At 54.4% G+C, this 25,920-nt stretch overlaps 1 protein-coding gene, 1 non-coding gene and 1 pseudogene across 2 annotated transcripts; 2 read left to right on the top strand and 1 right to left on the bottom strand.

The window, feature by feature from the left end:
• LOC142403633 (olfactory receptor 6E1-like) lies at window positions 1-979 on the top strand (annotated as a pseudogene).
• Window positions 980-6,281: 5,302 nt separating this feature from the next.
• Window positions 6,282-7,247, bottom strand: LOC142403569 (olfactory receptor 14C36-like). Its single transcript, XM_075489816.1, has one exon. The coding sequence runs from the start codon at window positions 7,245-7,247 to the stop codon at window positions 6,282-6,284; it is 966 nt and encodes a 321-aa protein (XP_075345931.1).
• An 11,935-nt stretch (window positions 7,248-19,182) lies between these two features.
• TRNAA-CGC (transfer RNA alanine (anticodon CGC)) lies at window positions 19,183-19,254 on the top strand. The gene has a single exon. It is a non-coding gene; the product is annotated as a tRNA-Ala (tRNA).
• The last annotated feature ends 6,666 nt before the right edge of the window (window positions 19,255-25,920 follow it).

Below are 25,920 nucleotides of genomic sequence, written 5' to 3'. Positions count from 1 at the left end.
ATGCTCCTGTCTCAGCAGGATGAACTGAAATTCAGCATGGGAGCAGAAAATGAAACTGCAGTGACTGAGTTCATCCTAGCGGGTTTCTCAGGGCTTGATCAAAGACTACAGCTATTTATCTCTCTGGTCCTTCTGCTCCTATACCTGACAACAGTGATGGGGAAGGCAACCATCATTTTCCTCGTGTGTGTGTATCACCGCCTGCAAACCCCCATGTACTTTTTCATCAGCAATCTGGCCTTCCTGGAAATCTGGTTTACATCCTCCACAAGCATCAAATTGTTTGTGATCCTGGGTTCTGGTAGGAGAACCATCTCACTAAGCAGCTGCTTTGCCCAATCCTGTTTCTATTTTGCCCTGGGCTGTACCGAGTTGGTTCTACTTGTTGTCATGTCCTTTGACCGTTATGTTGCCATCTGCCAGCCTTTGTGTTATGCTGCCATCATGAAGCTTCAGCTCTGCGTCCACCTGGTCATTGCTGCTTGGGTCATAGGCATCACAGTCTTGAGTTAGCATCTGGTCCTCCTCTACAAGCTGACTTTCTGTGGCTCGAACGAGATCCACCATTTTTTTGGTGACAACTCCCCCTTATTCAACCTGTCCTGCTCTGACACCAGCTTGCTGTGGAAAATAGAGTCTGTTTTATTATCATGTCTCATACTGGGTTCCCTATGTTTCACTCTGGCATTTTACATGGGCATCCTTTTCTGTATTCTACACCTGCCAGCAGCCTCTGGGAGGAAAAAAAGCTTTTACTACATGTTCTTCCCATCTCACCACCTTGGCCATTGCATATGGGAGCTGCATTGCTCCCTATGTGCGTCCTTCCGAGGATGTTTCCTTGCAGACAAACAGAATTGTAGCTTTGCTGAACACTGTCCTGTACCTATTCTTAAATCCGTTCATCTACAGTCTTAGAAACAAGACTGTGATACTGGCCCTGAACGAAGCCGTTGCAACAACACGGCTTTTCCCCTAATCATGATGCATTTCTGGACAGCAATTCCCATGAGCTGCTGTCATATGTTAAATAACACCAATGCATATGTATGTAACCTGCAAATACAGAAGCCTCAGGAGATTGATGTTCTTGTTGGATTGTTTTTTGGTTAAGTGATAAGAAGCTCATCTGCACACACCAAGAAGGCACTAACAATGGCAGGAGGAGTAAGTCAGTTAATACCCTGCCCCAGCTGCTCCCAGACCCATCACAGGAGAGCCAGCAGCTCATCAAGAGCCCATCCCCACAAACCCAGAAGAGCACAGAGGCACAGTGGCAGGTGGGACCCCCAATTACAGGCTCCTGAGGAATGAAGACCTTGTCCCAGCTCCTTCCAGGGCTGCCCTGGGAGAGCCATCAGCCCCGTTGTCCAGGTGTGAAACCCATCAAGATGAGTCCCTGAGAGCAGCTCTCGGGATCAGCATTTGCACTAAGGGCATTGTTGCCTAGGGGTGTAGGACACATTATGGGATGCAGGGAAGAGCATTTTTGGATTGCATGAGACTTATTATGGAAGTTTAGGGGAGGACCCCGACCAGTGCCGTCTGTCCTGTCTTCTCATTAAACTTAATTTCTAACTCTTTCCTGTGTGAGGCAATCCCTTTTCTGCATGAACATGTGAGCACAGGGGTGTGAGTGCAGCAATTGGAGCAGGGGGTCAGACAGCCCCTATGTCAATAGTGCCAGCAACGGAGAGACTGGAGTGTGTGTGGAAGGGGGTGTGTGTGTGACTGGGGTGTTCTGTACTAGCATCTGGAAAGGGGCTGTGGCCTCAGGGGCTCGTATGTCCAGGTGCCTGCAACTGGGGAGGCTGGTATCCAGGGGCAGCGACTGAGGAGACTGAGTGTCTGAGCCCAGCTGCTGGAGGGATCCACCTTGTACAGCTACAGAGAATAGAATAGAATAGAATGGAATAGAATAGAATAGAATAGAATAGAATAGAATGGAATGGAATGGAATAGAATGGAATAGAATAGAATAGAATAGAATGGAATAGAATGGAATGGAATGGAATGGAATGGAATGGAATAGAACGGAATACAACGGAATAGAACGGAATAGAATAGAATAGAATAGAATAGAATAGAATAGAATAGAATAGAATAGAATAGAATGGTTCAGTTGGAAGGGACCTACAATGATCTTCTAGTCCAAATACCTGACCGCTTCAGGTCTGAGCAAAAGATAAATCATGTTATTAAGGGCATTGTCCAAATGCCTCTTTAAACAGTGATATGCATGGGGCATCAACCACCTCTCTAGGAAGCCTGTTCCAATGTTTGACCACCCTCTTGGTAAAGCAATGCTTCCTAATCTCCAGTCTAAACCTCCCCTGGCGCAGCTTTGAACCATTCCCCCGTGGCCTGTCACTGGATACCAGGGATCAGAGATCAGCACCTCCCTCTCCACTTCCCCTCCTCAAGAAGCTGTAGAGAGCGAGGAGGTTGCCCCTCAGCCTCCTGTTCTCCAAACTAGACAAGCCCAGTGTCCTCAGCCGCTCCTCACAGGACATTCCTTCCACCCTTTCACCAGCTTTGTTGCCCTCCTCTGGACTCATTCGAGTACCTTGCATCCTGCTTAAATTGTGGGGCCCAGAACTGCACACAGTACTCACAGTGAGTCTGCACCATTGCTAAATGCAGCGGGATAATCCCCTCTTTTGGCCGGCTGGCCATGCTGTGTCTGATGCACCCCAGGATGCGGTTTGCCCTCTTGGCTGCCAGGGCACACTGCTGACTGCTACTGAGCCTGCTGTCAACCAGCACCCCCAGAGCCCTTGCTGCAGGGCTGCTCTCCAGCCACTCCTCTCCCAGTCTATAGCTGTGCCCAGCATTATTTTGTCCTAGGGGCAGAGTCCGGCATTTGTTCACGTTAAACATGGTGAGAGTTGCCTCCTCTGGGTCATGGATACACATGTTCAACTGCACAGCGCCCAGGAACTTCAGCAGAGGGGATCTCATAATCAGTGTGCCAACCAGGTGCCTTCTGCTGCCTTATCAGGGCTGCTGGCAAATGTGAGCCTAAAAGCACATATTCCAGCCATGAGTCGAGGCCTGAGCTACCAGCTACTTCCGAAAGAAGTGACCTCACAGTGCCTTTCCCAGCCATGTTCCTGCTGCTGGCCTATCAACTCCAAAGACAGAAGTGACCTCACAGCCACCTTCACAGCCACGTGCCTCCTGCTGTGCCATGAGACCCTGAAGCACAGCTGACCACACCATAGCATTCCCACCCATCTCCTCCTTGTGGCCTATGAGCTGGTCAGATACAGGTCACCTCACATTCCTCTTCTGACACCATGCGACTGCTCCGAGACCTCACGATCCCTGCCCTGCCCCAAGGGGCCAAACAGCTTAAGTAAGGGTGAGGAGAGGGGACGGTGATGAGTGGGTCAGAGCATGGGAAAGAGGGCTTCAGGGGTTAGGTGTTCAGGTTAGGGCTTTGGGTTTAGAGCTCACCTTTCAGGCCTAGGGGTTAGGCAAAGGCCTAGGGGGAAGGTTTGGTGGTGTGGTGAGGGAGTCTGGTAGTGTTTAAGGTGTGGGTGAGCTTTGTGGGTTAGAGTTTTGTTTAGGGCTGGGCTCAGGGCTAAGATTAAGGCTAGGATCTTAATGCTAAGGTTAAAGGCTAGGGTGAGTAAGAGGATAAGAGTAAGGATAAGGGACTATGGGTTTGGGATTTGGCTTAGTCGTAAGGTTTTAGGTTAGGGATAGCCTAACCTCAGGTAGGTTAGTGACAGTGGATTACTGTCAGGGGCAGGAGTAGCATTTAGGGGTCGTGTTAGGGCTGAAGGTTACTGGTTAGAGATAGTGTAAGGGCTTAACATGAATGTTTTCACAGTCTCTGTTTTCACAGCAACATCACTATAAGCCATTTGACCTCTACAAACCTTTTGTGTCTGTTGGCCAAGCCTCTCTTCCCTCCCCCAAATCTCCCATTTCTCTTGCCCAGGCTCCTCCTCACCTCCCCAAATGTGTCATCTTGTTGGGGGCAGCTTTTGCATGACCTTCCTAACCTGACAGTATCTCTCTCCCCACTGCTGACCACACAGAAGTGACCTCACAGCCAGCATCCAAGGGGACACATTGTGCTGCTGTGCTTGAAAGTCCTCTTCACAGCCTCTTCACAGCCCACCCAGCAGCACTGGAGGAAGGCGATGCCCTGCGCCCTGCCAGAGGTACCCTGCCTGCAAACCAGCTCATCACCAGAAGGGTTCCTGGGTTACCTTTCCCACACAGGTGCTTCAGTTACCCCAGGGTATCTTGGATGCAATGGCCACCTCTGTGCGCACAACTGACTCAAGCCCAGAATGTCAATTTTAGAAAAAAAGTTGAAACCTGTGCAGAACAAGAACTCTATGTAACAGCTGAAGAAGTCTTAATTTCCAGGGTTGCTAGGCTTTGGACGATTGTTTATGAGATTTTGCTGATCCCTGAGGGATGCTGCTAGTATCTGGCTCCTCGGAGGACTTTGTACCACTAATGGCAGTTGTTCCTGATAGTCCAGCCAACTTCCCACCCACGACATGATCCACTTCTTCAGTCCAGATGCCAACAGCCTGCTCTAAGGAGACTACGGGAGATCACATCCAAGGACTTGCAAAAGTCCAGGCACACAACATGTCCGTCTTTCACCTCCCACATGGGTTCAGCAACCTCTTTCTTGTCCTTCAAGTGCCTGGAGATGGCTGCAGGAGGACTTGCCCCATCACCTTCCCAGGGACTGAGGGGAAGCTGACCAGCCTGTCATTCTCCCAGTCCTCCTTCTTGCCCTTCTTGAACATGGGTTTGATATTTGCCTTTTCTGAGGACCTTGGAACCTCTCTGATCTCTCTGGCTTTTCCAACATGTTGGAAAGAGGTCTCACGATGACACCAGCGAGCTCCACCAGCACCTACCTCTCTGCTTCTGCTCACACCAAAAGCCTTCTCCATGTCCCATGCTTCCAGGGGATTGGTCAGGACACAGCACATGCCAGTCCACGTCCTCTTGGCTGGTTCAAAAGAGAACCAGAAGTGATTTCTTCCTGCAGGCCCACAGCTGCCATGAGCTCTCGATGCAGCTCACAGCTTTCCTGAGTGTTTTTCTCAGTGTCCCACTCCCCCCAGGGGATTGAGCAGGGGCCTGAGGATGATGTAGAAAATGGGCTTTGCCAAACTCTCTCAGGACAGCTGTTCTGGGCAACATACACCCAAGGATGAGGGTGTCATAGAAAACAGTGGCACTAGTGGGCTGAGAGGAGCAGGTGGAGAAGGCCTTCTGCCTGCGCATACTGGATGGGAGATCTGCCCCAGCACTGCAGCTCTGATGCATGCACAGGATGCCCATGTGAACAGGAAGGGGAGGATGGGATCTAAAAAGCAGGTTCTAAAAGGCAAGAGCATGAGTGTCACGGTGTCACTGTGTGAGAGCTCCAGCAATGGGGTGAATTCACAGAAGAAGTGGTCCACTCCAGTGAGGCCACAGAACTCTCTCTGGGACATGACTGAAATGATTACTGTAGTTGCCAGAAATCCCCCTAGCCAAGGTGCAGCTGTCCTCTGGAGACAGATGTCCCCGTTCATGAGTCTTGTAGAGAGCAGGGGGTGGCACACAGCCCGCTACTCATCATAGGATGTGGTCACCAGTAGTAAACCCTCTGTACATGCCAAATGTGCAGGAAACAGTACTAACAAAGTGATGAGCAGAGATGGTGCTGGCCCCAGTCATGAAGTGGGCCATCACCTGGGGCAGGGTGCTGGATCTGTAGAAGGTCTCCAGGGAAGACAAATGCCCCAAGAAGCAGCTCATGGGAGTGTACAGATGCCGGTTTGCCACCACCAGCATGATGATGAGAGTTTTCCCAAGCACAAACACCATGCAGGTCATGAGAGAGAGGAGGAAGAGATTTGTCTAAGGGCTGGGAACATTCTCCCTTCCAGGTAGGGGGGACTCCGTGATTGCCCCATTGCCCTGTCTCCAAGGAAGCTTTTAGGTCCTTCTTTTCCCCTCTAACTTGGGAGGGAACCAATGAGGAAAAACATTTGGCTCGGTTTTAGTTGCTTGGGTCTCAGACAGACCAGACAATGCAAGTACATTTATTTTGTTTAATTAGAGAAGGAGTATAGCTCCTTATTTACCCAGTTGCTGGGTCACACTAGTGAGGTAGATAATGAAGCAGAAGTGGAGTGTCCATATCTCTTTGTGGACAACATGATCACAAGTGAAAAAAGCAATAAAATAAAAAAGCAAGAATGACAAGCACAGAAACTAATAAAGAAAGGCTGTGCCTGTACTGAGTGACATTATGAGCCATCTGTTGAAGAAGATGGACACACTACAGTTTTTGGAAAACATTCAGTCATCAGTTTCCAGACTGCTACCTTGAGCTCCTGGTTCCTCAAGCTGTAGATGAGGGGGTTGACTGCTGGAGGCACCATCGAGTACAGACCAGCAACCACTAGATTCAGGGATGGGGAGGAGATGGAGGGAGGCTTCAGGCAGGAAAACAAGGCAGTGATCAAAAACAGAGAGACCACAGCCAGGTGCGGGAGGCACGTGGAAAAGGCTTTGTGCCGTCCCTGCTCAGAGGGGATCCTCAGCACAGCCCTGAAGATCTGCACATAGGACAGCACAATGAAAACAAAACACCCCAAAAAGACAAAACCACTGAACACAAGAAGTCGAAATTCCCTGAGGTAGACATCTGAGCAGGAGAGCATGACGATCTGGGGAAGTTCACAGAAGAACTGGTCCAGGGAATTGCCTTGGCAGAAAGGTATTGAAAAGGTATTGGCAGTGTGCAGCACAGTATAGAGAAAACCACCGGCCCAGGCAGCTGCTGCCATGTGGACACAAGCTCTGCTGCCCATGAGGGTCCCGTAGTGCAGTGGCTTGCAGATGGCAACATAGCGGTCGTAGGCCATGACAGTGAGAAGAAAATACTCTGCTGAAATGAAAAACACAAACAGAAAGACCTGGGCAGCACATCCCCTGTAGGAGATAGCCCTGGTGTCCCACAGGGAATTGGCCATGGATTTGGGGAGAATGATGGAGATGGAGCCCAGGTCAAGGAGGGAGAGGTTGAGAAGGAAGAAGTACATGGGGGTGTGGAGGTGGTGGTCACAGGCTACCGTGGTGATGATGAGGCCGTTGCCCAGGAGGACAGCCAGGTAGATGCCCAGGAAGAGCCAGAAGTGCAAGAGCTGCAGCTCCCGTGTGTCTGCAAATGCCAGGAGGAGGAATTCAGTGATGGAGCTGGCATTGGACATTTGCTGCTTCTGGGCATGGGCACCTGTCCAAGGAGGAAAAGGCAGTGAGAAGTTAAGGCAGAGTTCTCTGAGCAAAACCTATTCCAGTTCTCATGGAAACCCCCCAGACTTCCTTGCCCCTTTCAGGTAGACCTTTGTCACGTCCCTTTTATGAGCTCTGCGTGGTGTTAGCAGAGGGTGCCATTGGGAGCAGGGAGGTCTGCTGTGGACTCTTGAAGTGTCGGTCCTGCCCTACAGCAAAAGGTAAACAGGAACACAGGGCCATCTCGGATTAAATCCGCCTTGGATACCAATGAGCTTTGCAGCATTGTTGCTCCCATTTCACCTGAGAGCAGAGCAGAGCTGTGGGGATTTTGGTTTGTGTATTTTGTTCTAGTTGCCTCACCACAACTGAGGAGTGTTTTTAAGGCAGAAAGCCTTGGCATTCCTCTTGCACTCCAAGTGAAACCGTGTGGGTGCTGACAGGCAAAGGGACTGTCCCTTAGTGCAGGCTATGGAGAGCTGCTCTCTCCATCAGCCCTGGTCTCAGCTGCCCTTTCCCTGCAGCTCTTTGTGCGGGAGTGATGATCACACCCTGATGTTCCCCTGAGAAGAAACGGGACACTGCTGAGAGCAGAGGAATCCAGTTTCTCAGTGCAGATCTCCAAAGCCCTCCCTGCCACCTGAGGAGGATCTCAGCTCCCCCCTCCCAGCCAGGGACACACAGGACTCATTGCAGCTGCCCACATAGAGATGATGAGCAGCATTGCCATGGCCTTAGCACCGGATATTCGTCTCCATGGGGCTCCCTCCTCTCTGGGGCACAGAGATGCCATGGGAGAGCTGTACCCTTGTGGGGAGGCAGCCTGCAGCCCAGCAGGACCCCCAGCAAAATAGTCAAAAATCCTGAGGATGGGGTGCCCTGAAGTGAGGGTCAGCTCATTGCCAGCCCCACACACTGCAGTGCCCAGAGCCCCCAGGTAAGGTGGGGACAAAAGCAGCAAGGACAGGAGGGGAAACACAGAGAAATGCCCCAATGCTCCTGCCAAGAGAGGAAGGACAGGGACAGACAAACAGGCCCTCAGGTGTTTCTCCTTATGGGGTGTCAGGCTGCCAAGAAGAAGACTCAGCCTGAAACCCCAAGACCCTGGGTGCAGAAGCTGTGCTGGATGGGAGAGGAGAGCAGGGGGGTGCTCCAGGAAAGTGTTTGTGCTGCAGGGGATGTCAGGGAGATGCCCAAAAGCCCCTCCCATGGCATTGCTGGCAGCAGCTCCCTCTCCCTGCCTGCCCATGACTCTGCTGCCTGGAGCTGGCTCTGCTGGGAGCTGCTTCTCTGTCCCCATGTGTCCTCCCTGTCTGTGCTCACAGACCCCATCCCACCCGCTGTGTTCTCTGCTCTGCCCTGCAGACACCTCCTGGCAGCAAAGTACTGACCAGGGGCATCTCTGTATATACAGGAGCTCAGGAGAAACTCAGAGAAGTCCTACTTAAAAGTGGGGTCTTCTCCAGAGTGCAGAAAAAATTTCCATCAACCACGGCCCACCCAGCCAACCAAGGACAGGAAACTCAAAGCACTGACTCCTTCCATTTAATGTAATCCCCATTTTGACCTTTCTCTGGAAAAGTCCCCTTGGAAATGCCCTGGGGGTAACCTGGAGCTGTGAGCAGCCCTGGTCCATGCAGCACCCACTCAACAGCAGGACCCTGCCTGCCCTGCCAGGAGTTGCTCCTTCCACACAGAGCTTCCCCCCGCAGCGCCATGGGGAGCTCCCCGGGCGTGCTGAGTGCGGACCCGGGCAGGCAGCAGGGTCCCTGCCCTGGCACACAGCCCCCTGGGGCACAGGGACCCTGCTCTGAAGGACAGCCCTGGGCAGCCCGGCCTGCACACCCGGCTTCACACCCCTGCAGCCATCCCCAGGAGAACCTTCTGACAGTGCAACGGGGAAGCCCTGCTCTGGACTACGTCCTCCTTCTTCACCCCAGAGAAGCCAAGACAGACATCCTCACAGGTCCTAGCAGTCATGGCATGTGCCAGCTCTGCAAGACTCATCTGCATTGCCCTGCTGCCAGAGACTTACTGTGTCACATGCTGTGAAGATTTCTCTGTGAACAAGCTCAGCTCTGTCCTCCCACCCCACACTGCCTTTAAGCTCTCTCTGCCGCACTCGTCTCCCCTCGGTGCCTGCAGGCACTGCCCTCAGCCCTGCTGCACTTTCTGGAGGAGCCGCTCCTGGGCAGAGCTGTCTCTCTGCAGTGCTGCCCGCTTGCCAGGAGCTCCCTGCATCCCAGGAGCCCGGCCCAGCTGAGCAGCAGAGGAGCAGCCCAAGGCAGCACTTCCTCTGCCCCTCTGGGCTCCCTCCAGGTGTCCCTGGGGCTCCAGGGGAACCTGCTGTGAAAGAGGCTGAATGTTCCCTCCCTCAGCTGCAGAGAGACACTTCTTTCCTGCAGTGGCATTGCTCCTCTCGGAGACAGAGTTAGGTCTAAAAATCACCTTTTTTGTCTTCTTATTCGGCAGGACAGCCAGACAATGACAGGCAGGGATCTTCTTTACTCCTGCTGAGGGAAGGGATTCAGCTGAGTCAATTGAGGCATCTCAGCCTGCATTTCTATTGTTAGCGCTGGAGGGGGACCCAGCTCCCTCCCATGCCTGTCACAAACCCACAGAAGGCGGCATTCCTCTTGCCTCAGTTGAGGCCTCCGTTAAAGAGGCACCTGCATGTGAGGTCCTTGTCTCAGCTCCCGTGGTAAATGATGAAGAGGTAGGGCAGGAGGTGGCTGTTTAGATGAAATATCTGGTGAGGTTTGAGGTACCAGAGGTTGCCCAAGGCATGTGCAAGACAGCTGCACCTGCCCCTATTTACTATCTTCTGGCAGCCTACACTGCCTCCTGACCAAATAGTGTCCTGTGTCATAGGGAGAGCTGCGTTTCTCTGTCTTTTCCTTCAGCTGGCTTGCCTAGATCTCCACTGACTATAACAACGGTTTTCATCCCCACATTGCTTAATCAAATTCTGGACAGTTACTCTATTTAATGTGCAAATAGAGGCCTGTAGTGTTATATGAGATGCCAAGGCTCTGGCACAGAACGACATGCGGCTGGCAGGTACAGCCCAGGAAAGCCATCCCCATTCAGAGCAAGAATGTGACGGACACCCCGGACAGCACTGCAGACAGCTTCGGTGCCTTTGTGCAAGCCACGGATTGTCACCACTGCACTGTGGCAAGGTCTGTCCCTTCTCTACCCAGGAGACGTAGGGCAGTCCAGGAACACAAGGCACATCACACTGGGGTCTCCACTGGTGTGACTACATTCTCACACTGCTGGTTATTTCCTCCACCAACCTTTAGTCACCCCCTTGAGGATACAGCCAAGGAACGGACCAACAGTTTTGACAGTGGGCCTGTCAGCAGCACCTTGTCATTCATGGAGATCACCTTCCCATCCACCCTCAGGGGCAGCAGAGACACCACTGAAGTAAACCCGTTTCTTTCCAGGGCTGCATTTCCCAGCCCTGTTTCTCTCTGTCCCTGGGGACAGCAGGGTTGCCTCACTCTCTTGGCATCCAATTTCAGCTTTAGTCTTCCATCTGCTGTCCACCCTGGCATGTCTCTGCTCTGAGGCAAAGCCTTTGCACACACGGGGTTTTGGAAGCTTGCTACCAGGTTTCCCCTGAGGTGCTGCAGCCCAAATGTGCACCCTTGCCCTCAGCCAGGGGCAGAGCCAGGACGAGCTGGAGCCTGTGCTTCTTGGCGTCGATGGAGTAACTGCCAAGGCGTGGTAGAACAAGTCACACAGCTTGGGGTGCTGCAATGGATGGGTACAGGCTTTTCAGGATAGGTGGGCTGGAAGGCTCAGCTGTGGGGTTTCTCTCAAAGTGAAGAAGCTGCTGGGATTTGTGGAGCTCCTCCATGTGGGCAAGTGAAAACTTTGTTGAGCTCTTGTGAGTGAGGATCAGAGGAGGGGCCAGTAAAAGTGACATTGTGGTGGGAGATGAGGAACCCCCAGTCAGGGTGGAGAAGGGGGCACAGTCTTTTCTAAGCACCGCCAGGGAGTCTCTGGATGTAGAAGCCTGGGCCTCGCTGGGGATTTTAATGACCCTGGCATTTTCTGGAAGGGGCACACAGCAGCATGCAAACAGTCCAGGCAGCTTCTGGAGTTTCTTGGGACTACTGCTTAGCACAGATGCCAGGTGGGCCAACAAAAGTAAGGCAAGCCTGGGTCTGACACTTGCCAGCAAGGAAGATCTGGTCAGAGGTGTGAAGATCATTGTAAGTCTTGGCTCTTGTCACCCTAAAATATTGGATCCCAGCTCCTGAGGGGACTGAGGAAGGAAAATAGGAGACTGCAGATGCCAGACATCAGAGGAGCAGACTTTGGCCTGTTCTGGGCAGTTCTAGTGGGGATCCAATGGTCAGCAGCACTGAATGGCAGCACAGCTCAGTACATCTGGTCTTCAAGGACAGCATCCTCCCACAATAGAATTGGTCTATAACAAATCTCAGTTGAAACTTGAAAGTAAATTCAAGGGCACCATAATGAGCTGATACTACTTCAGGGAGAGTTAAAGAAGAGGCAAAGATAATATGGGATCACTCCTAAATTTAGTAGGAGCAGGTGTAGATAGATCGGAAATATTTAGTGTGCTCTTTGCCTCAGTTATCACCAGCAAGGTCTCCCAGGCCTTTGTGCCTCAAGGCAGGACTCTGGAAGGAAACAGCCAATGCTGGATAGGATTCAAATCAGGGGCTACTTGAGCAAAGTCAAAATTACCAGTCAGAAGGGACTGGATGTATCAATCTCTATTTACATAGAGGGAGAGAAAGTGCCATCAGCTCGCTGGTCCACGTTCATGGCCTATGGAAAAATCGTGAGAATTTACAGAGCAGCATCAAAGTTCTGAAAAGGAAGACTTCTTATACACTTAGTACACCCAGGCCTTTTCTGCATACATCTCAGCTCCTGCTTAACATCTTCATTCAAGGGTTGATACAGTTGCCCACACAGAGGTGGCCCCTGCCTCCAAGATACGCGGAAGTAGCTGAAGCCCTGACATGGTACCACAAAATGTGACCCAGGGCTGCTGGGAGCATTTCTGGAGCAGGAGCTGTTGGACAGGCAGGGTAGGGCAAAGCATCTCAGTGGAGACAACGGATTGCTTTCTCTTGAGTAGAAAAGGAAGCCTGGACAATTGCACCCAAGCTGTCCAGCGCTGGAGGAGAATGAGGAATGAGTAGGTCTGGATGCTGCAGAGGCTACAAAGAACATGGTCCTGTAACCCAGAGATGTTGGCATGAATGCAGGTTTGGCTAGTCAAAAGAGAGCCTTTTGTACACTTTGTGTCTTTGCTTCCCGCTGTGGATTGAGGGAGCTCGTGAGTTCAGCGTGGGACTCACTGTGTGCCAAGACTGAATATGGACAGAGCCTGAGGCAGGGAGTGCTTTGGGGTTTCTTGGGATCTGTGCTTGACACAAAAATGTGTTTTCTATAGGTCTAAGGCTATCCACTGTGGAGAGTGGACTTTGGGGGAAGTACTGTGCACTTCATAGACAGCAGAGGAGTGCCTTTTTTTTTTTTATTATTGCACTGTGCCTTCATTTGTTTCTGTTTTTTGGCAATTAAGAAACATCCTTCTGTGTCTGGGTGCAGCTCGTTCCCCAAGCAAAGCAGGTGGAAACTGGTGCCAATGGGCTGAAACATGCAGCTACAGACTGTAGTGGAGAAAGCTCAGATGTGAACAAAGGTGCTGTAAATCCCAGGTGCCTGATGAGAGACATGTGGGGTTGGAGGGAGGGACAAAGGTTGCCCATAGAGTGTCTGCCACACAGGGCCTTGCCTTCTCTACGTATTCAGTCTTGAATATGTTCACTTTCAATGTGATTTGGAGATTGCTGATAGCCCTTAATGTGTCAGCAGACAAATGAAGAAAAGGGGAAGAAAAAGAAATCCTTTCTTACTGTTTTTGAGTATTGAAATCTTTTCACTTCTGAAATCTCTCTAATTAACCACATAAGAACTGGGGAATTAAGAAGATTATGCCCAGAGACTTGGCTTCTTAGGGCATTTTGTATGTGAATGAGCCCTGTGGTGCCAAGTTCCTGAACTGCAGATACTAAAAGTAGAACGAACTGGCCTCTAGAGAAGTAAAAGTCAGCAGCAAACCTCCAAGTTTCTGAGGTTGTTAGTGGTCCCCACTGAGAGCCATCACTGAAGAGACCATGGAGGGAATGAGCCGACAAATCTCCCACTGTTGCACTCATAATCCAAGGGGAAATGGTTAGTGATCTGCTACACCACTGAGACACACACAAGTCTATGGGGCTGAATGGGATCCACCCAAGAGTACTGAGGGAGCTGGCAGAAGTCCCCACCAAGCATCTTTCAATCCTTTCTCAGCAGTCCTGGCTAAGAGGGAAGGTGCCAGTTGACTGGAGTTTAGCAGGTGAGCAGGCCCAGTCAGCGTGGGTTTATGAAAGGCAGGTCCTGTTTGGCTAACCTGATCTCCTTCTATGACAAGGCGAACCGCTTAGTGGATGAGGGGAAGGCTGTGCATGTTGTCTACTTGGACTTTAGTCAAGCCTTTATTGTGGTTTAGTCCCAGTTGGCAATTAAGTACCTCACAGACTCTCGTTCACCCTACCCTCCCTGGTGGGATGGGGGAGAGAATCGGAAGAGCAAAAGTAAGAATACTCATGAGCTGAGATAAGAACAGTTTAATAATTTGAACAACAAAAACTAAATAGTAATAATAAATTGTAATGAGAAGGAAAACAATAAGAGAGAAAGAGAGGAACAAAACCCAAGGAAAAAAAACCTGATACAACTGCTCACCACCTGCCGACCGAAGCCCAGCCAGTCCCCAAGCAGTGACCCCTGCTCCCCAGCCAACTCACCCCAGTTTATATACTGAGCATGACATCATATGGTATGGAATAGCCCTTTGGTCAGTTTGGATCAACTCTCCTGGCTGTGTCCCCTCCCAACTTCTTTTGCACCTGGCAGAGCATGGGAAGCTGAAAAGTCCTTGATTGGCGTAAACACCACTTAGCAACAGCCAAAACATCAGCGTGTTATCAATATTATTCTCATACTAAAATCCAAAACACAACACTACACCAGCTACTAGGAAGCAAATTAACTCTATCCCAGCCGAAACCAGGACAGTGTTCACCCCTTATTCTATACCATCTATGTCATGCCCAGGTTCTACCCTTTCTAATACAATTAATCACCACCACTTTCCCTGTCTCTAGATATATACACACAGCTATCATTCCCTTGGTCTATGGGCCATCCCTCTACAATGTCCATTGAGTTCATTTAGTCCATGACTTTGGGCTCTATCTGTCATAACAGTCTTTCAGGGCAGGAGAGATGGTGCGTGGTGTTGCATTGTTGCATGCTGAAGCCAGTTCTCGTTCCATCACTGCTGCACTTTGCTTGGTTTCATCAAAGCTCATTCTTCATTAATCTGGGTGATCCTTACTGAAATACCATTGATATGGTGTATAGTCACCATAAAAGTGATGACATACAGTATTATATAGCAAGTGACATCAAACCATTTAGTTCATTGGCTATTCTCACCCAAAATCAAATCCCCTTGAGGTATACATCGGACTTCCCATACTTTGGCATTACCCACCAAGTGCCCCCGGGTCCTTGAGCAAAAGCAATCCCATGAATGGGCTTGCCTTTGCCCGAGGCAGGAGTAACCCAGACTGTCTTCCCCAGCATGTTTTTTATGTGCACTACAGGGACCTTATCCCCTTCGACAGTGTGTAGAAGTTCCGATAGGGCAGGGCCAGCTCGACTGGCAGATCCCCTAGTATTAACTAATGACGTGGCCTTTGCTAAATGTGCATCCCAATGTTTGAATGTCCCACCACCCATTGCTCACAGTGTTGTCTTTAACAGTCCATTGTATCGTTTGATTTTCCCGGAGGCTGGTGCATGATAGGGGATGTGATACACCCACTCAATGCCATGCTCTTTGGCCCAGGTGTCTATGAGGTTGTTTCAAAAATGAGTCCCGTTCTCTGTCTCAATTCTCTCTGGGGTGCCATGTCGCCATAGGACTTGCTTTTCAAGGCCCAGGATAGTGTTCCGGGCAGTGGCATGGGGCACAGCATATGTTTCCAGCCATCCGGTGGTTGCTTCCACCATTGTAAGCACTTGCTGGGTTTGTGGGAGTGTGATATAATCGATCTGCCAGGCCTCCCCATATTTATATTTCAGCCATCGCCCTCCATACCACAGAGGCTTTAACAGCTTGGATTGTTTAATTGCAGTGCATGTTTCACATTCATGGATGACCCATGCAATAGTGTCCATGGTCAAGCCCACCCCTCAATCGTGAGCCCATCTATATGTTGCATCTCTTCCTTGATGGCCTGAGGTGTCATGGGCCCACCGAGCTATAAATAATTCACCCTTATGTTGCCAGTCCAGATCCACCTGAGCCACTTCAGTCTTAGCAGCCTGATCCACCTGCTGGTTGTTTTGATGTTCCTCAGTGGCCCGACTCTTGGGTACGTGAGCATCTACGTGACATACTTTTACCACCAGGTTCTCTACACAGGCAGCAATATTTTGCCACAATGCTGCAGCCCAGATGGGTTTGCCTCTGTGCTGCCAATTATTCTGCTTCCATTGCTGTAACCACCCCCACAAGAAGAAAATTAACTCTAACCCAGCCAAAACCAGGACAGTGACCACAGTGTTATAATACACCAGTGTTGTAGCTATTTGCGGAAGAGTGCTTTCACAGCATCAAGGCCTTCTCTCTTGCTCTCTCTTCCTCCCCAGCAACTAGGCTGGATTTCTTGATGAGGGAAGAGCAGGGGACACCATTTAGCAAGGCAAAGATTTACACAGTGCATTGGTGTCCATGACCATGTTTTGGTAGCGAGGAGGCTGCATGTGTGACCTCTGTGAGAGAAGACCAAGGGCTGCCTCCATGCCAGACAGGGCTGGGTCCAGCCACCTCCAAAATAGACCCACCGCTGGCCAAAACTGAGCCCAGCAACAAAGCTGGTGGAACTGGTGTGAAAATGTATTTAAGAAGGGGCACAATTGCCAGACTGGAATAGGAGTTAGTGGAAAAAAAACATGTAAGAAACAGCCCTGCAACACTATGGTCAATGAAGAGGGAGGAGAACCACCCCCTCGGTGGTCCAGGCACCAGAGCAGATATTCCCCTGCAGCCCAAGCAGAATACCACAGCACAGCAGGTATTTTCCTGCAGCCTATGGAGAAGACCATGGTGGACAAGGTAAGCCCTGCAGTCCGTGGAGGACGCAATGCTGGAGAATTTGGGTAATTCCTGAAAGAACTGTGGCCTGTGGAGAGCACAGAGTGGAGCAGGTTCATCTTGAAGGACTGCAGCCTGTAGGAGGGACCCCATGGGAAAAGTGGGAGAAGGAAGGAGCAGCAGGCAGGAAGTGTTCTGGACTGACCACAACCCCCCTTCCCCATGGCCTAGCGCTGCTCAGAGGGGAGGAGGTAGAAGAGTTGGGAATAAAGGAGTGAAGTTCAGCTGGGGAAAATAGGGTGGGGAGGAGGCCTTCCATGGGGAAGGAGATAAGGTCTTCCAAGAGCCCCACACTTCTTCCACCCTCAGCCTTTGCAGTTACACGTGCCTGGCCTGCCCACCTGCTTTGCCACTGTCACGTTTGGACTGAAGTCCCACACACATTTTGGCATGCCCAGTGTAAGCTGGTCTCCACCCAAATCTGGAGCCCACCTGGCCATGGAGGCAGGGAGAGGACAGGTCCCTCTGCCCAGGGCCAGGAACAGCTCTTCCCTGGGACCCTTGCCAAGGAATGCTCCTCATGTGTGTCAGCCTGTGGCCTGGCAGGGGTGGAATTGGGACAAGGGCTGCTGGGGCAGGTCTGAAGTAGCTCAGCTGGCAGAGCATTAGACTGAAGATCTAAAGGTCCCTGGTTGAGCCCTGGGCTGATACAGTGGTATACTCGCTCAGTTTTCTGCAGAGCCTGCCTGCTTCTTCCAGCCTACCCTGGCCCTCCTTGCTCCTTCACCTCTTGCCAGAGCACTGCCCCTGCACGGTAGCTGCAGATCTGCAGGTTAGAAGGAGCCTTCCTCTTGCTGCACAAGTCCCCAGTCTTCGCCTCAACAGGACTCTCCATTCAGTGCTTCTTTGGGGTGCTCTCCATCTGTCCCTCCTTCCCTGCTCCACAGCAATTGGCACCTTTCCTTTGTGTGGTCTCTGCAAAGACCTTGTCTCTCTCCTCTTTGTCAGTCTTGATGGTGCACAGACTGCTCCCCTCCTCACACACATCCTGCACCTGGACCTCAGCTTGCAGACCAGAGCATACTGCCCATGGGGGAGGCCACTGTGACCCCAGTCCCAGGGAGATCCACTCCCTGGAGATGAGGCCTGAATGGCAGCATCCTCCCTCCAGAGGTCTGTCACAGTGAGACCTCTGATGTGTCAAGGACAGCTGGCAAAGCCGTGCCCAAATAGACTCACCCACCAGACTGCACTGGCTAGACCAGCTGCAGCCCCTCACAGCCATCAGTCCCTGCACAGAGGAAGAAAGACCTGCTCATGAGCTCCAACAAGCTGCTGGGCTCCCCTCTTGCAACCTCTTGCTGCTAGGGAGCCCTGCTCGCCCCTCAGGAACACAGTGACAGCTGTGACCCAGCACATCTCCCTCTGTCTCCAGCCTCAGCCTCTCCCCAGTCAGGGCAAGGAATGGCACATGCTGGACTACAGTCGCATAGCAACGTGCATGTTCTAACCCCGTGCAGTTCTGCTGCCTCACAGCTGGCTCCTTAGGGATGCACCTGCAGAGAAGTCTGCCTTTTGTTGTGACTGAGCGCAAGTGAGAGGTGGTGAGAGGGAGAGACTGTCTGTCCAAGCACAGTTACTGTCTTGTCAGCTTTGAGCATGAGCTCAAACACGCTTGGCTGCAGGGGTAATGCCTGCAGGATTATCACTGCTCCAGAAGAGTCCTTCTAGGCCTTTCTTGAGCAAGAATGGGAGAGTCATTGCTGAGGATGGGTTTTGGGGTCATGTGTGCAAAGCGGAAGAGGTGAGCAGTCCATCCCCTTAACTCCACTCAACCACTCCAGAAGTTCACAGGCACTGTGGTCTGCTTTTGATTCCCCCAAACCCCCATGCCAGGCAGGGGCTCAGCAGGGAAAAATCTATGGCATTGGGCAACACAATTGTCCCAGCTGTGCCACCATGAGGACACCATCCCTGCATGTGGTCAAACCATCAGCCTTTGAGTACCAGCTGAACACAGTCACCCACCCTGCCACACAGACCCCAGCCAGGGCTGTCCCAGGGCTTTGCTGCCAGGACAGTCATCAGTGCTGAAGGAATGGGAAGGTCCCTGAGCCCAACCCCCATGCCCACCCATGGAGATGGAAGCCTGCTCTTCAAGTCACCTCCAGGGATGCTGGGGAACAGAGGGCTGCAGGGGGAGACCTGGTGCCTGGAGAAGGGGGTATAAGATTTCTGCCACCACGTCCCCTCCACAGCATGCCCTGGGATGCCATCGGAGCCTGCAGGCACCTCACCCCAGGCAGGGCATTTCCCTCACCCTGTTGCACTGCTCCTGCTGTGGAGTTGGGGACAGATGTGGCACAGAGGGGTGTTGCCCTGGGTGGCAGAGGAGGCTCAGGGGAAGGGGTTTTCTCCTCTCCATCGACCCATCCCGCAGTGGGCCAGAGCGTGGGAGCAGCACCTGCAGCAAGAGCCTCCTTCTGCCCCATTGCCCTGCCGAGGCGTTGAAGGGGCAGCACTCTGCAGTGCAGCCCTGTGCCAGGATCAGGCCCCAGCACAGAGCCAGTCCCAGCTTGCCCATCTCAGAAGGGTTCAAGTGCTGTTTTCTGCAGAGGTTCCCTGGGCACGCAAGGGACAAAAGGACTGTGCTCGTCATAGACACATCACGGGAGGAGAGTGTCTCTCCTGCTGGCAGGTGTCAAGGGGATGTAGCTCAGTGGCAGAGCGCCTGCTTCGCATGTGGGAGGTCCTGGGTTCAATCCCCAGCATCTCCAGGGCTGCTTTTGCCCTGACTCCCCAGCCTCAGGCAGGTGCGGGCTGGAGCCCATGGAACAGCCCCTGGAGACTGGGCTCCTGGCAGAGCATGAGGAGAGGGAATCTCAGCCCGTGTGTCCCAGAAAGTGGCTGTGCACCCTGTGCTGGGACAGTGGGGAGCAGAGCTGCATCCTCACCATTGTGGGAGGTAATCCGTGGGCCATGATCCCCCCTGGGGATGGCTGGGGTGTTTTGGGGTGAGCAGCAGGATTATTCCCCAGGGACCATGGGCTCTCGCAGCCCCACAGCCTGACCCCGAGCCTGCTGTCCCTGAGATGTGCTCCTTGCCTACCACTGTGTCATCGTTCTCTGCTCCCCCTCATCAGCCTCAGGGAGGTGACCCAACACCTGGGCAGGCAAGCCCCAGCTCTGGGTCAAAGCCCTCAGAGACTTTTAATAAGAACCAATATGGACACAGAGTGTAAAAGCGGGAATAAAAATAGAGGAAACTGCAGGCGGTTTCTGCTGCCCGTGGTAAAGGGAGATGTTTCCCTGGTGCTCACAGCTCTCCCAGCTGCACAGAGCTCTCCTCCCTCCTGGCTGCACCCAGCTGCACAGCAGGGATGGGCTCTCCTGGCCTGGGGCTCAGGGACTGTTGCTCACCAAGCTGTGGTGTCACAGCCTTTGTGTCCTCATGGGGATGTGCCACAGACACCTCTTCAGCATCATCATAGCCCATGCTCCCCAGGGACAGGGACGAGGTGTCTCCTTCAGCTCCAGGGACGCCAGCACTTCTCCGGGAGCGCAGGCTGCCCCCTGCAAGCAGCAAGGCAGGATATTGTAGATGGCCCATGGGGTCTGTACATCACCTTCCTCCCTTCTCTCACCACATTCGGCTCCTTCTCCTACTCACAGTCCCTCCAAGTAAAACTCCCGCGGCAGGTTCCCCCTCCCCAGGAGGTTTGGGTGTCAGGACCATAGCAACAGGGGTGGCACCAGGGATAGCACCCCAGGAACCAGCAGCGCTATCTTTCCCTCTCACCTCCGAGTGCATCCCTGGGCCCTGCTCCCTCCTCTGGCACCCTGGGCATTTCCCAAGCTCCCTGCTCAGGGGCAGTACCCTCCCCAAAGTCAGGAACCTCCTTGGCATCATCATAGCCATCTGCTGGGTCACCTCCAGGCACAACAAGAACATCTGAAAGGAGAGGGGAGCTGGAGACAGTGAGAAGATATGTCCTGCAGAGCAGAGGATAGGACGATGCACATGGAAACACAGGGTTGAGACAATGGTGTTGGCAGCACCACAGGAGACCTCCATGTCCTCCCCATCTCTCATGGTGACACTCAATGACACCTCTGTCCATCATATATCTACAGGGAGACCAACACCTTCCTGTCTCCATTACCTCGTGCTGATCTCAGACCATCCTCCTCCTCGGTGTCCCCAGGGTAGGGCTGCAGCTGGCTCAGGGACTCCTCTGCATAGGAGCCTGGAGAGATGCAGAGCAGGTGGTATGGAGCGAGCCCCACTGACCTGTCTCATGGTCAGCGCTGCTGGGGAAAGGGGACCCACAGAGCTGGGGCTGCATGAGGAGGAGGGCGGGGAATTTAACCGTCTCCCCCAGGACAAACACTGTCTCAAAGGTGCTCCCAGAGCTGCCCTAGGACAGCCCCTTCCCTCACTCCTCAGGTGTCACATGGGGTGCAGGGGCAGGAAGAGAGGGGCTGTGCAGCTGGGACGGGCAAAGCTGGTGGGGAGAAACCTCCTCTCCTGGAGGGATGCCCTGGATGCTGTCCCCGCAGACCACACCGCACCCGCGCTGTAGGGACCACAGTGTGGGGGGCTTCAGGGGATCATCTCTGGGTTGGGACCAGGGGAAAGGGTCCTGCAGATGTGCATCCAGGGAGGACACACACCCACCTGAGCGACCAAATCTTGCCTGCTTCTCCAACACTGGGCTGTAGCCGATCTCCTCGTACACGGCCTCGGGAAAGAGCTCCTGAGCTCTCCTGGAGCCTGGGGACAGAGGCAGGGCTGGCACAGGGAGAGGCAGAGGGGTGATGGATCCCACTGTGCTCCCCAGACCTCTTGCTTGAGCCAGCCCAGGACTGGTCTGACAGCACAGCCCCACTGCACTGTCCAGGCACGGCTGCAGCACCCCCAGTGATGGAAACGTTGCTGTGGAGATCATCTGGTGCAGCATCACCCTCGCATCATCCTTTCAGAGACAGCGCTCATACCCCTCTGGCCCCTGGGACATGCCCCCTTGTCTGACCCTGGAGCAGCTCCCATGTTTCCTGTCCACCTGTAGCTGCTCCCTCTCTGCCCCATGGGTCTACAGCAGGGCCCCTGCCCTGCCATGGGGTGGGCATGGCTGGGCAGAGGGACAGGCTGGGGACCTGACACCTCGGAGATGGACCTTACTGCCCCACATGCCTGCTGTCATCTCTGTTGCCCCAGAGCCCCTTCCAGCACTACCCAGAGTACTGCCAGCCTTGGCCGTCCCCAGTGTCCATTTCTCTCCTTGCCCCAGTGCTTGCCCCCCATGCCTCTGGGCTCTTTCTAACCCTTGCTGCTGGTGACTCACGGCCAGGCAGTCAATGGGGCGGTGCATGGGACAGGTGGCAGCACACAGTCTCACCCCCTCCAGCTCTGCCTGTGCCCCTCACTGACACCCCACAGCCCTTGCAGGAGGCATCTCCCCCTGGGACTGCTGTGGAAGGACCCACCTCTGCGTCCCGACCTGGCCCTTAGCACTTGCCCAGCCAGGAGGGCCAGGAGCAGGCAGAGGAGGGCCCCCAGGATGATGCAGATGATGACAGGCACAGAGAATCTCCCACTGTTCGTCAAACGGCCCCGCGTGGGACCTGTATGGGCAAGAACATGGAAGGGGCAGCACCAGACGTGGGAGAGGAGAGGGCAGCACCAGCCCTGACTCCCATCACACGAGACAGCAGGGGGTGGAAGGTCCCAGGGGAGACTGAAGGGCAACAGGGGACTTCCACCCTGCTGAGTACATTCCAAACTTCCTCAACCCCACCACCACCACCACCGCCACCGCAGTACCTCCTCCTGGGAGTTTCCCAGCCCAGCAAGGAGCCCCTTCCATCCAGCTGTGGGTCACAGCATGGCCCCAGGGATACCCAGCCTCAGGCAAGAGGACCAGTTACCTGCTCGGGTTGGGGATGCTGCTGTCCTGGGTGGAGCTGCAGAGGAGGAGAAGGAGAGCTGGGCTGAGAGGGTGGGTGTGCAGGTATCGGGGAGCCTCCTCCCCAACACACCGCGTGTGTGTCTGTAGATGTCCCTCGCACATCCCACCCAAATTGCCGCTCCAGTAGCGCCAGAAAAGTAGGCCAGGACAGGGGCCAGGGCCTCTGCTCTGGGCAGCAGGGAGGATGGCACAGGCAGCCGCGGAGTTAGCTTTGGGGCTTTAGGGGCTGACGGACAGTGCCCAGAGGACACCCAGTTCCACCCAGGCTGCTCCCTGCCTGGCACCAGGCTCCTGCACTCTGCAGGAACGCTCTTGCTCTTGGGAGGTCAGGGACCATGACAGGACCAAGGGGGCAAAACACCTTCCCCAGGTCCCTGCCATTACTCCAGCAAGGGGTCCCAGCCCTGCCGCTCACCTGAGCAGCGCACAGCAGCGTCTTCCTTATGCCGGCAAGCACCGCCATCCCCAGGCCGGGCCCAGCAGTCCTGCAGGGATGGCTCTGTCCCCCGGCACTCCACCTGCTCCAGCCAGATGGGGCCTTGCCCCATCCCAAATGCAGCCTCATTCAGGGCAGACACCGCAGGACCACAGCCCAGCTGCCTGCACGCCACCTCGGCATCCCGCATGTCCCAGGAGTCGTCGCACACCGTCCCCCAGGAGCCACGGTGCCACACCTCCACTCTGCCCGAGCACCTGTCCTCGCCTCCCACGGCACAAATCTTCTCCCTGTCTGGAGAAGGCAAAGACCTCCCATGGCACTGAGACAGCAGGCAGAGCCCTGCCACACAAGAAGGGTACACAGAGGAGCAGCTCAATACCTGTGCAGCTCGTGGAGTTGGGGCATGGGGCCAATGCCTCCGGGGACATTTCTGGGCATTCCCCTGAAGAAAGAAACACCGAAGTGAAGGGGCTGCTGTGTGGGATGGTGCAGAAGAGAGCGAGGCTGAGCTCTTCTTGTGCCTCCCTGTGCCATCTTGGTCATGGCAGCAACTGAAGCCCGGTCATTCAGGGGACACGCGCAGGACTGGGGGGACCCTGATTGCTCAGCCCCTAAAGGTCCCTGGTTCACAGAGCAGCAGTAGTATGTCTATGGAGGGGAGGCTCTTCTGAAGCCTGTCTGATCTCTTCTGAGACCTCCCCTGGCGATATCTCTGCCTCCCCCACGTGCTGCTGGCAATCTGGGTGACAACTGCTGCTGCACTTGTGTGGCTTTGGTCATGTTTGTGCCACTGGCAGCAGAAGGGTCTGACATGGAAAGGAATAGCCCCTCTACGTTTGGCTGTGCATAGAGGAAAGCAGGAGCTGGGGTGACACTGTGCCCGAGTGGCTCAGAGTTACCATCGCAGGTGATGTGGATCTCGTCTCGCAGGTCTTCACATGACTGTGGATCCCAGGGAGTGGAGCGACACTGCCAGAAGGAGCTGGTTTTCTCCCCACACTGCACATTATCCAGCCACGCAGGGCCAGACACCTGGCCATAGGGCAGGCGTCTTTCCAGGGATCCTCCATCCCCACAGCCCAGCTCCTTGCATGCCAGCGACACCGTGCTGAGAGTCATCGAGTTGGAGCAAATGCTTCCCCACGTCCCGTTGTAGAAAACCTGCAGGCGCCCGGAGCAGCCGTCGCTGTTCTGCAGCCTGAGGCCCAGGAACTCTGGGAGGAAAGGCAGGAAGGGGGAAGAGGCTGGTGTGGGGCTGTGGGAGCCAGGACACCTCTGCACTCCCCAGGCCCTCAGCCAGGCAGGGGCAGGGCCAGCACGTGCCCCTTGCACCCGGGGGCAGAGAGAAGTCCCTGATGCACAGACACCCCTGCACTTCCTGCTAACACTCGGGGATGGCTGAGCTCCCCAGGGACCCCCAGAGGGACTGAGGGTGCCCGTGCATGGGTGTCCACAGGATCATGCCGGGGCTCAGTGGCAGCCAGGGATAGCCTTGGCCATGCCCGGCTCTCCCCACGTCCTGGCCTCCCCACAAACCAGACTCCCACCACAGCTGCCAGCACAGACCTGAGCAGATGACTCCTGCATCCTCCTTGTGCCCGCAGTCGTGCTGCCCCCAGGGCCTGGCAGGGCAGTCCCAGAGAGCAGCTTCGTCCCCAGAGCAGGTCACGCCATCCAGCCAGATATGCACAGAGCCTTCCCCAAACCAAGCAGAGCTGGCCTCCTCCACCACCCCTCCACAGCCCAGCTGGTGGCAAACGACAGCAGCATCAGCCAGGTCCCAGTCGTCATCGCAGATGGTCCCCCAGCTGCCCTGGTAGTAGATCTCCACTCTCCCGGCACAGCGCCCAGACCCGTTCACCAGACGGACCCGCTGGCTCCCTGCAGTGGGGAGAAACCCCAGTGGCTGTCAGGGCCTGGCTACCCACACACCCCATCATCTGGGGGGCCCATGCATTGCCGCTCACCCCAGCAAATGACTCCCACGTCCTCTGCAACCCCTTCCGCCAGTGCACTCTCGGGCAGGGAGGTGTTGCAAGAGGGTCAAGTTGGTCTCATTCCCTGTGCACCGGACCCCTCGCAGCCCTACGGGGCCTGTCCCTCGCTCAGGCTTTGGGGGGTTGTAGGCTGCCTCTGCCTGTCCGCACTGCAGCTGCCGGCACACCACGTTGGCCTCCTGCACGTCCCACTGGTCATCCAGGACTCTGCCCCACGTCCCGCGCTGCAAGATCTCCACTCGCCCGTCGCACCGGCTCCCTCCACCCACCAGCCGCAGGGATGCAAAGCCGGCTGAGCCTGGGGTGAGCAGAGGTGCCACAGCCATTGGCAGCACTGAGGAGCATGGCACCCTTCAGGGAGGAGGGCAAGGGGGACGTTTCCAACCAAACAGGACAAGTCTGAGCCTTGTGCTGACAAGAGGAGAGGGCAAAGCCCGTGCCTGCTCTCCAGCTCAGACCCAGCTCTGCTGCTGCTGGGGACACCCAGGAAGCTCCTGCTCCTGCCTGGGTGGTGGGATGAGGCTCTGCAGGGCTCTCTGTGGGGATGGCATGCGGTTGTCTGCAGCCAGAGGGATGGAGCAAGCCCCGCAGCCCTGTCCTGGGCTCGTCCCACAGGAGAGAAATACAGGAGCCCAGGCCTGGCAGAGGCGTGGGGGCCTAAGCTGCTGCCCTGAGGGCAGGTGCCTGCCTCCATTTAGTCCTCACCTCTCCACAGTAGAGCGGTCAGGCTGAGCTGGCAAAGCCCTCCAGAAAGCTCCTGGGAAAGCAAGGCTTTCTCCAGGCAGAAATTCAGCCTGGTACTGCCATGGGACCCCTGCTTTGGGTGGCCATGTCACACACAAGGGGCAAAGGGATTCAATGCTGCATTTTCCTGGCGCTCACCTGAACAAATGACAGCGGCGTTGTTCCCATGGGAGCACGGTGAGGCCCCCAGGGTGATCACTGGGCACTGTCCCAGGTGGACTTCAGTCCCGTCACAGTGGAATGAGTCTCTCCAGACTGGTCCGAGTCCTCTCCCAAAATGCGTTCCTCCAGGAA

The sequence above is a fragment of the Mycteria americana genome, unplaced genomic scaffold (assembly GCF_035582795.1).
Source record: "Mycteria americana isolate JAX WOST 10 ecotype Jacksonville Zoo and Gardens unplaced genomic scaffold, USCA_MyAme_1.0 Scaffold_39, whole genome shotgun sequence".
Classification (NCBI taxonomy): Eukaryota; Metazoa; Chordata; class Aves; order Ciconiiformes; family Ciconiidae; genus Mycteria; species Mycteria americana.
This window is presented reverse-complemented; position numbering and strand designations above follow the sequence as displayed.